At 39.2% G+C, this 11,213-nt stretch overlaps 1 protein-coding gene across 1 annotated transcript; it reads left to right on the forward strand.

The window, feature by feature from the left end:
• Positions 1–1,623: 1,623 nt before the first annotated feature.
• On the forward strand, positions 1,624–9,076 carry LOC307038560 (uncharacterized protein). The gene is made up of 5 exons (XM_079680051.1): positions 1,624–2,479; positions 3,195–3,776; positions 3,866–4,009; positions 4,320–4,575; positions 6,413–9,076. The coding sequence occupies exons 1-5, from the start codon at positions 1,775–1,777 to the stop codon at positions 7,072–7,074; spliced, it is 2,349 nt and encodes a 782-aa protein (XP_079536177.1). The 5' UTR covers positions 1,624–1,774; the 3' UTR covers positions 7,075–9,076.
• The last annotated feature ends 2,137 nt before the right edge of the window (positions 9,077–11,213 follow it).

An 11,213-nucleotide genomic window follows, 5' to 3' on the forward strand; every position in this document is an offset into this window, starting at 1 on the left:
CGACATTATAAATGGCCCGCTGGCCCGGAAGCACTATTTAGACACCCCGGGCCAGCATAACGTACTTTCCGCTTGCCCGCTCGGGCCACTAAAAATATTGGTATTTTGATTGGCAATTGAGTTAAATTGTTTCGCTTATTAACGCTACAACATAGCGTTTTGTGAGTCGGTTGTCGTTGTTGGGTGAAAAGCAAACAGCTGTTTGCTGCGCAGCGGGAGCAGGCACCCGTGAGCGGGAGCGCGCTCCTTCACTACAGACTATCGCGCCACCTAACCATTCGCCTAAATGTTTTTAATACCAGCGGTAACCGGCCAAGCGCCGGGCAAAAAACAATCTTCAAATAAAAGAAAGTCACCGGAGGAGTTAAAGGAGAGTGACAGGGAGTATGAGAAGAAGAGGGAGAGAAAGTTTCAGCCAGATTGATCGATGGAGTTGGCTTCTAGTGGTGCAGTGACGCATCCTAAAACCCTTTTATAATCAGATTTATGATTCGAAAATTATAAAAGTAGGGTAGACATGTGGAGATTATCCGGCTGAACAAAACGTGCATTTATCAAACAGGTTTGTTTTCCACAGACCTTATTTCCAGCTATTTTCCAAAACCCTGTCGAGAAATCCCATTGCTTTTTGTCGAGCGAACCAGCAGCTTACTTCCTGGTTTTAGGACGCGTCACTGCACCACTCAATATGATGCCAATATAAACAAGGTCTTCTGTCGGCTCTGCACATCAATGCCGACCTATGCTGACAAGTAAGTGAACAGTAGAAAATATAAAGGTATTAGCTATAGGGAAATGTCCCAGCAGTTTAGGATAATGAAGGTTCTAATCTAATCAATTACATAGCCATTACATTTCTAACTCCTAATGACAGGAAGGCAGAAATCGCAATATACAAATAATAATACTCATAATAATTGCAGACATTTTTTAACAATGACCACAATATCATTATTTTAATAAACCAAATATGAACAATTGAGGAAAATGAGGAAGAACTGATGATTCAAATGTTGTAGTACAAGTAGTAATGTAGTTTGTGCATAAATTGCTATTGCAACAAATGTGTTAATTTTCTTCATTATAAGTCGATTTTTTATAGACCAAAACTCCGGGCCAGTGGTTACAATGGTGGGGCCAGTGATAATACAATTCCACCGGCCCGGAGGGCCAGTGGCATTTCACCCTTAATGTCTACCCCTGCCATATCTGTGGGAGAGCGTTTCAGGTGTGTGAGTGCGTATCACATGTGTATATGAGTGCGTTTGACATGTACTGTATATGGTAGGGGTGCACCGAATGGGAAATTCTTGGCCGAAACCGATACCGAAAATAGGAAACAGTTGGCCGAATGCCAAAAGGCCGAAAATGATTAATAGAAATATATATATATAATGTATACATTTTTTACCAATGTTGTTCAGCTACCTGATTATGGAAAAAGACATGATTATGCAGGGTGTCCGCGGGGTCTTAAAAAGTATTAAAAGGTGATAAATCAATTTAGCGAAAAATAAGGCTTTTAAAAAGTATTAAAAAGTATTAAATTGCATTTTCCAAGGTATTAAATTTTGTAGCTTGTTTGCAATAAGTATATAAATTATATTCTAAAGTTTGCCTGAATTTAATCATTGCGTAGGTGTGTAGTGTGATTCTGTGTAGTTATTTTTTTTTTTCATCCCGTTGGATTTTACGTCATCTGAACAGGACATTGCACGCTCACTGATGACTGCTGCTTGATAGCGCGCGAAGGTCAGTTTACGCCAGTTACAACATGGGGAAATGCAAGTTTTCATCCAAATGGTTGGAGGATACGGAGTTCGAACCATGGCTGAGGCCCGTGTCTGGGAATAACCGTGAGGCCTACTGCTGCATGTGTCGGAAGGCGATTAGTGTTGCCTCGATGGGGATCAAAGCTGTCCGGTCCCACATGCTAAGTGCTAGCCACAAAGCCGCTGTGGGACGCAGACAGCAGGTCTCAATCGCGCATTTCTGCGTAACATCACCGCCCCCACCCACTATCGCTGAAGCTACTACAGCCTCCGCCACTTCATCTAGCGCTACTGCTGACCTCCGAGTGATGCTGGGCGCCACTCCAACGCTGCAGGCAGAGGTTCTGTGGTGCCTCAACACCGTAATTAAACACCAATCCATCAATTCCAATGAAGGGATTTCCGATCTTTTCCGAGCTATGTTCCCAGATTCGGAAATAGCCAAGAAGTTCGCCTGTGGAAAAGACAAAACAGGGTACATAGTCCGATTCGGCTTGGCCCCTTACTTTAAAGAACAGCTCGTTAATAGCATCAACAAGGCTGGGCCGTTTGTGCTGATGTTTGACGAGAGCCTTAATCAAGCCACCAAGAAAAAACAGATGGACGTCCACATTCGTTATTGGGATGATGGCTGTGTACGGGCCAGGTATCTTGGGTCGCAATTTTTGGGACACGGAAGAGCCGAGGACTTGCTGCATCACATTAAAGTAAGTGTATCTCTAGTCTACTTGCATTTCATGTTTAGGGCCTGCCTGAGCCACGGGTCTTTTTTTCTTCAATCCCAGGTCTTTTTTTATTTTCAAAACATATATTATGAATATGAGTTATGTGCTTTGTAAACGACTGAATCTTTTGTTGCACACATGGCTATTTTTGGTAGATTTGGCATCTTTTTAGACGCTCTTAGGCAATTAGCGAGTATTATTTAAGATGCGACTAGAAACACATTTTTACGACAAAAGTTATTACCGGGGGAAATGCGAAAAATATACATAAAGATCTATTATATGGTAATTAAGCATGCTGCTCAGAGTAATCTAAGTCAGCAGCAGCGCCGTATAGATAGAATAGATAGATTATATTATACGGCTCTGGTCAGCAGCAGCACAGCGTCTCTCCCTCTGGTGAGAGTGAGTTACTATGGTTACGGGAACGCTCTGTGTCTCTGTCGCCCTGAAACTTTCTCGCGATTCACAGTGGGAGGAGAGAACGGAGATACCACCAGTAATGTGTTTCAATTATAAAATGTAAGTTAATATTGCAATCTTGCTTCATGACATTTGAACACCAAATAAATGACTAATTTAAATGTTATGAGTGACAAACCTATAGTTGCACCTTACCGTGCATCTGAATGACCCTGTATTTCAAGAATACACTTTCAAGGATTGTTGTCATTAATTTATTACTGTTAATTCACAGGAATGTGGTGCACAACTGAAGATGAGGCAGCTTATGTCTGTCAGCATGGATGGACCCAACGTCAACTTCAAATTGGTGAATCTTCTACAGAAAGAGCACGCAGAGCTCTATGGAGGTGCTCAGCTTGTCCTTGTTGGAAGCTGTGGCCTTCACACTCTCCACAACGCAGTAAAGGCCGGTTTTACGATGTGGCAGCTTGAAAGGCTCCTGAGAGCAATGCACTACCTCTTCCACAACGTTCCTGCGAGGAGAGAGGACTTCACCAGTCTGACAGGGTCCTCCTGCTTCCCACTACCATTCTGCGGCCACAGATGGGTTGAAAATGTCCGTGTGGCAGAGAGAGCGGTTAAAATTTGGCCGATGCTACAGAAGTACGTGGATGGTGTCAAAAACAAGAAGATCCCAAACCCTGCCACAGCCTCTTATGACACCATTGCGGCAGCACAAGGGGATCCACTCATCATAGCCAAGCTGCAGTTCTTCTTTGCGATATCCAGGACCTTCAGCCCCTTCCTGTTAAAATTTCAAACTGATGAGCCAGTGATGCCCTTCTTAGCTAAAGACTTGGCTGAGTTACTGAAGGTAATAATAACAGTAATTAAACTGAATTTGATTAATCCACACGAATGGTTCTGTCATTGATTTCTTGTTATTTCTTAATAATATGGTAGAGTCTACTGAGACGGTTTGTGAAGAGTGAACTCCTAGAGGACATCACCCCCCTGAAGCTCACCAAAGTCGATGCAGCTGATGAGAAGAACTGGGTCTCCCCGATGAATGCTGACATAGGCCTTGGTGCTGAATCTGTCATCAAGGTAATTTTGATATATTTTCAGAGACGTACTGTATATGTATAGATCTATACAGTTATGGGCCTACTATGTCTTTGCTCTACCTGTACACTGATCCAGCCAGTTTAATATGATAAATTGACCTTTTTACCATTTTATTATGCTAATGAAGGGACATTTGTTAAAAAATTAAATGAACTTGCATTACATATTGTGTAGTTTCAAATAAATGTATATTGAAACTCATTTTGTCATTTCAATGAGAGGTTGATATAAACTTTATTTTGTAAATCATCCTTTCTGCACAATTTACAGTCTATGTATTATTTGTCAGGCACTTCAGAGCAAACCAGGAGGCAGAGTAGGTGAGCTTTCTGTGCTCACGTTCAGGAAAGAGTGCATGAAGGGCCTGGCTGCAATGGTCAAGAAAGTGCAGGAGAAAAGCCCCCTCAAATTTCCAGTCGTCAGGAACATTGCATGTTTGGATCCCACAAACATGAGCAGGGATCCAGAGTGGTGCATCAGCAAGATGAAGAGTGTAGTCCAAAGATTCCTGGAGGACAAGCAGTTGGCAGGAGGAGTTTCAGCTGGTAGGAACAAGTATTGTTTAGGGACAATAGAAGCTTGTGTGGATTTAATTATTACGCATTCTTGTTTAAATTTGTTTTAGGAAATCTACAATACAGGACTGTCTCAGAAAATTAGAATATTGTGATAAAGTTCTTTATTTTCTGTAATGCAATTAAAAAAACAAAAATGTCATACATTCTGGATTCATTACAAATCAACTGAAATATTGCAAGCCTTTTATTATTTTAATATTGCTGATTATGGCATACAGCTTAAGAAAACTCAAATATCCTATCTCTAAATATTAGAATATCATGAAAAAGTATACTAGTAGGGTGTTCAACGAATCACTTGAATCGTCTAATTAACTCGAAACACCTGCAAGGGTTTCCTGAGCCTTGAAAAACACTCAGCTTGGTTCAGTAAACTAAATCACAAGTATGGGGAAGACTGCTGATCTGACTGCTGTCCAGAGGACCGTCATTGACACCCTCCATCAGGAGGGTAAGACACAAAAAGAAATTTCTCAAAGAGCAAGCTGTTCACAGAGTGCAGTTTCAAAGCACATCCACAAAAAGTCTGTTGGAAGGGGGAAATGTGGCAGGAAACGCTGCACAACCAAGAGAGATGACCGCAGCCTTAACAGCATTGTGAAGAAGAGTCGCTTCCAGAATTTGGGGGAGCTTCAAAGACAGTGGACTGAAGCTGGAGTCCAGGTATCAAAAGTCACTGTTCACAGACGTGTCCGGGAAATGGGCTACAATAGCCGTATTCCCATGGTCAAGCCACTTCTGAACTCAAGACAACGGAAGAGGCGTCTGACTTGGGCTAAGGAAAAGAAGCACTGGACAGTTGCACAGTGGTTCACAGTCCTCTTTTCAGACGAAAGCAAGTTTTGTATTTCATTTGGAAGTCAAGGCGCCAGAGTCTGGAGAAAGGCTGGAGAGGAGCAAAATCCAAGTTGCTTGAAATCCAGTGTGAAGTTCCCACAGTCAGCGATGGTTTGGGGAGCCATGTCAGCTGCTGGTGTTGGTCCACTGTGTTTCATCAAGCCCAGAGTAAATGCAGCTGTGTACCAAGAGATTTTAGAGCACTACATGCTTCCGTCTGCTGAAAAGCTCTATGGAGATGAGGAATTCATTTTCCAGCATGATCTGGCACCTGCCCACAGTGCCAAAACCACCAGTAACTGGTGTACTGACCATGGCATTACTGTCCTCGATTGGCCTGCAAATTCCCCTGACCTGAACCCCATAGAGAATATGTGGGGTATTGTGAAGAAGAAGCTGAAAGACACCAGACCCAACAATGCTAATGAGCTAAAGGCCGCTATTGAAGCATCCTGGGCATCCATAACACCTCAGCAATGCCACAGGCTGATTGCCTCCATGCCACGCCGCATTGATGCAGTAATCCGTGCAAAAGGATTCCCAACCAAGTACTGAGTGCATTAATGGACATTTTCAAATGTTTGATTGTGTTTTGCTGTTATAAATCTTTTTTTTTTACTTGGTCTGAGGAACTATTCTAATTTTTTGAGATAGGATTTTTGAGTTTTCTTAAGCTGTATGCCATAATCAGCAATATTAAAATAATAAAAGGCTTGCAATATTTCAGTTGATTTGTAATGAATCCAGAATGTATGACATTTTTGTTTTTTTAATTGCATTACAGAAAATAAAGAACTTTATCACAATATTCTAATTTTCTGAGACAGTCCTGTACACTGTGCTTTTTATGTGTACAGATGCTGCGAGCTATGTATCTCTCAAACAACGGATGAAGCAGATGACTGTGGAATGAAATATAATGACATATGAATAATTACTTCTTTCCCTTTCTCTGTCAATGTTGTAGGTGATGTGATCGTCCAGCAATTTCAAAGATTTCTGTCTGTTGAGGGTAGAGGTGAAGGCTTCCTCTCCTTCCAGCCATTTGAGCAGCGGCTCGATGTTTTCCTGCACAAAGCTCTCAGCACATACCCTGAGCTGCGGAGATTCTGCCAGAGCCTTCTACTTCTGTCCCATGGTCAAGCCACGGTTGAAAGGGGGTTCTCTGTCAACAAGGAGGTTGAAACTGTCAACCTCCTTGAAGAATCCCTGGAGGCACAAAGGTTGATCTGCGACCAGGTTAGTGTCTGTGGGGGCGTTCTAAAGGTGCCACTCACTAAGGAGCTCCTGGCTTCTGCAGCCTTCGCAAGATCAAGGTACAGGATTTACCTGGATCAACAACAGAAGAAGAGACAGAGTGCCACACAGAGCCTCAAGAGAAGAGCAGTTGAAGATGAGCTAGAACAGCTCAAAAAGAAAAGGAAGATCCTAAAAGAAGTGTGCGGCGTCCTTCAGAAAGATGCTGATCAACTTGCTGAGCAGGCTGAGGGAAAAGCTGGATCTTTAATGGCTCAACTGCTAACAAAGTCCAACACCCTCAGGAGGAGGCACAAAGAGAAATGCATTGAGCTGGAACAAACCGAAAAAGAGTGGGACAGCAAAGCCAATGAATTGAGGCACATGCCATGATGGGTATTTGTGAACTCCTACATGGCATTACCCCGCTGAAGCTGACCAAAGTTTAATGTATATTTCATAGTACAACATTTTGTCATTTGTTTTGTTTATTGGTCAAATAATTTTTCTAATAAACCTTGCATTGGGTTGGTCACAAAATTCATTCTCTTGTGCTTTGTTCTATCTGAATTATGATAAGGAGTTATCATAAACGGTTTAGTTGTGCTATCTTACAATCAATACTGTATATAGTAAATGTGAGGTAAAGTGTGTCGCCAATGTTAGAGCTTGAAGTGGCGATGAGGTCTTAAAATGTATGGAAAGGGTCTTAAAAAAAGTCTTAAAAGGTATTAAATTTGACTTCAGGATTCCTGTATATACCCTGTTATGGCAAAACTTAACTTAACTTAAATAATAATCACTATTATGGGTCCATAAAACATTTATTCAGCACTTTTGAATGCATACAGTACATTAATTCCAAGTCAAGTGCATTTTCTTTTCTCTGTAGGATAACTACAACAAAGTGCATTCAGAACAAAGCCAAGGTGCTTTAAAACTGCATAAACATCTAGGCCAGTAGGCCTACAACTAAATAGTGTAAATAAAGACTGTAACAGCCAGGCCTTCAACAACAACAACAAATGCACCTATAAGTGCATGCATACAAATGTGCAAACTGGATAAATTCACATGAATGTAACTATTTACAAATGAAATTACAATTGAATTTCAAGAATCTGTAAATAAGGCTGTCTGTCCTCATAAGCAAAGTAGTAAACATTGTATAAAGATACATAAAGTGAAAACTGGATACAACATCCACAATCAATTACAAATTAAATTACAATTTCAATAATCTTTAAATAAGGCTGTCTGTCCTCATAAGCAACGTAGTAAACATTGTATAAAGATACATAAAGGGAAAACTGGATACAAAATCCACAATCAATTACAAATTAAATGACAATTTCAAGAATCTGCAAATAAGGTGGTCTGTCCTCATGAGCAATGTAAACAACATTGTATCATTTAGATACCGAAAGTACAATATATTGAACACTGTGCTGCTGTCCTTTCCCCCTAATGATAACCTGAGATGGTGAATTATAACTCACAATGAAAAATTGTTCAGGTAAGTGGGTATAGAGTAGACATGTAGAACTAGATAAGCTTATGATAAGCCAGCCTTGTCTACTTATTAAGGAAAAGTGGGAGGTTCTTTTTAATGAACATTAGCTTCTCTGCTTTATGAGCCATAAGTCTGTTCCTCTTCTCATCAAGCACATGAGAGGCAGCGCTGAACAGTCTCTCGCTGTCAGTGCTTGTGGTTTGATCTTACTCCGCATATTTGTCCGGGTGTTTTGATTTCAAGTGGTGGAGTAATCCCGAAGTGGTGAAAGTCTTTGCAGTTACACCCCCTCGAGAAATGTCAGCTGAATACGTTTTACATATCGCAATCCGCGCCTCTTTCTATGATATTTTTAAATATCTCCAAGCGCCAGACATGTTGGCTGTGAGCCAGCCGCGAGCATGGTCGCGCGCCGTGCTTGTCGCCTCGTTTTGATTACGTCATCACAACAAAACGTTAGCTTACCAACGTAACCCTGTTCTCTGACATTCGGTGATATTTTTTCGGTGCAGGGCCTTTTGAACCATTTTCGGCCGAATATTCGGTGCATCCCTAGTATATGTGAATAACTTTGGATTTCATGTGTGTATGAGAGCGTTTCATATATGTATATGAGAGATTTTTGTAAGAGTTTGTAAATTATGTTTGTTTTAGTTGTGTGAGTGTTTCACATGTGTATGTGAACGGTATTTCTGAATAATGTCCATAGCGGCCCCTCATACTTGTAGTCCTATTCAAAATTGTTCGCTGAGTCAAAAGTGTCATGAGAATTTCACTTGCGTTGCATTTTACAGTGAAATAATGTTCTCTTTTTCTCTAAAGACATATCTGATGACTGACCTTTACTATGCTGTTTGAAAACAATAAAAACATTAAAAGAAATCGTTTTAGACTCTTATTTTTCTTTATGCAAGCAGTCAAAGTTTATATTGATAGGATTAAAGATTTTTGAAGGTTTTGTCTCTACGTTTCTTGGTATTTAGCCTTATTTTAAGAATACTTTAATAGCACCAAATGCTGAATTTAAGTAGATTTTTCTACATATTAAGAAAATAATTCTTAAATCTTATTTTTATCCAGACAAATGTACCTGTTTAAAGTGAAGCTGCACTGGATTATACTGAACATAAAATAGAATTTTGGGACAAAAGCAGTAGAATATGCTGAATTCAAGCACATTTTCCTTATAAGATTATAATTCTTAAAGATATTCCTTGCTTCAATTCAAATTTACTTAATTTTGGTTTAAAAACACTTGTTTTAAGATATCCGTAGATCTTTTTAGGCTAAATGTATTTACTTGTTTTAAGAAAGGCTTGGCAAGTGAATTATTCTTGTTCTGTTCGCAGATAATTTTTCTTATTTTAAGTAATATATTACTCATTTTACTATTTATTTTTCTGTTTTTTTGAGGCTTAGTTTTTGCAGTGTGTGTTTACAAGTTTGGACCACTTCATTCAGTACAGTATTGATGTTGCACTTGTTAATAGTCTGTTAAGATGTAGACCTATACGCAGAAAACTCATTGGTGAAAAACATTCACTTTTTTAATGTGTTACAGTATTCTTAGAAAAGTTGAATATTTTAATGTAAGTTTTACATTTAGATTCCCATTTAGATGATGGTTGAATCAATATCGATTCCTAACACTGAGTCAATATAAAATCAACTACAATTTACATGTAGATTCGCATTTGGATGATGGTTGAATCAATGTTGATTCCTAACATTGATTCAATGTAAAATCAACCAAAAATGTGCATGTAGATTCCTATTTAGATTATGGTTGAATCAACATTGATAGTGTCAGTTATGGTTGAAAGTCCAACGTTTATTCAACATTAAAACAATTTGCGCTTTCTGTTTAATTTCAATGTCCGGGTTTCAACATGGATTCAATATTTCTACCTAACCATATTTCAACATTGATTCACTCATATTTTGCTATCTGGGAAGGCACTTGTTTTTACAAAGTGAAAAGAAACAAACCATTTTAGACTAGCAATGATTTATAAAACATGAGATCTACCATATTAGAATAGTATAAAATAATAAATAATAAAATAAACTATCTTGGATGGTGTAAAGTAAATTGAAATGGATTCACTCCATTTTAGCATTTTAGTTTGCTCACTTCTTCACATGATTTCATCATTTAAAGAATCGCATTGGCTGGACATTCATTGATCAATCTCATCTCCGAACATCCATATCATTCTACATCATTCAAACTAACTCATCATTTTCATCAACATCTGTATACGGGGGTGGGTCGTCTTGTTCTGCTAGCATTTGTAACTGTCTCCTCATGAGAAATGTACCCTCCCTCCTTTCATACCATTTAAGGTATGAAAGTAATATGTTCTCTAGAAGGGGCCGTTGTGATCAATCGGTATGTTCTACTCTGGGGTACGGCATTCTAGACAGTCATTTCTGGGAGCAGATTTTGTTCAGTTACAACAGTTGTAGAATTGCATCACTTAAAAGTTCCTACTCAGTAACTTTGGGTGGTCTGTTCTAATGCAGTGATAAAGTCCCTGAAATGGTGTGAGAACCGGTGGAATATCAATAACGCATTATCCTCATTTATTTTCAATTATGGTCTACTTAAATAGCTATCCTAACCCCTTTAACAGTGTGTGGAACCTTGGGTGCCGAGTAGGGATGTAACGATACCAAAAACTCACGGTACGATAATATCGCGATAACAAGTCCACGGTACGGTATTTATCGCGATATTGAATAATAAAGGGAAGAAAAAAAATCAGACTTTTTTTTTTCTTCAATAAAACATTTTTTTACTCGGAAAATGTTTTTTTATTACATAATAAATCTGATTTTTACAGCATTTTTGTAGGATAGCAGTATTTTAAAGTGTCAAAAACAAAGTGACAGTAACAGACTGGAACAAGAAAACCAGTGTTTTTTTACCTACTAGTACTACCAAACAAAGTAAGCATTTTCTTTATGCCACTGCATCTCACAAATAAACAAGGACATTTAATAATCAGACCCTGCA

The sequence above is a fragment of the Notothenia rossii genome, assembly GCF_949606895.1.
Source record: "Notothenia rossii genome assembly, chromosome: 5".
Classification (NCBI taxonomy): Eukaryota; Metazoa; Chordata; class Actinopteri; order Perciformes; family Nototheniidae; genus Notothenia; species Notothenia rossii.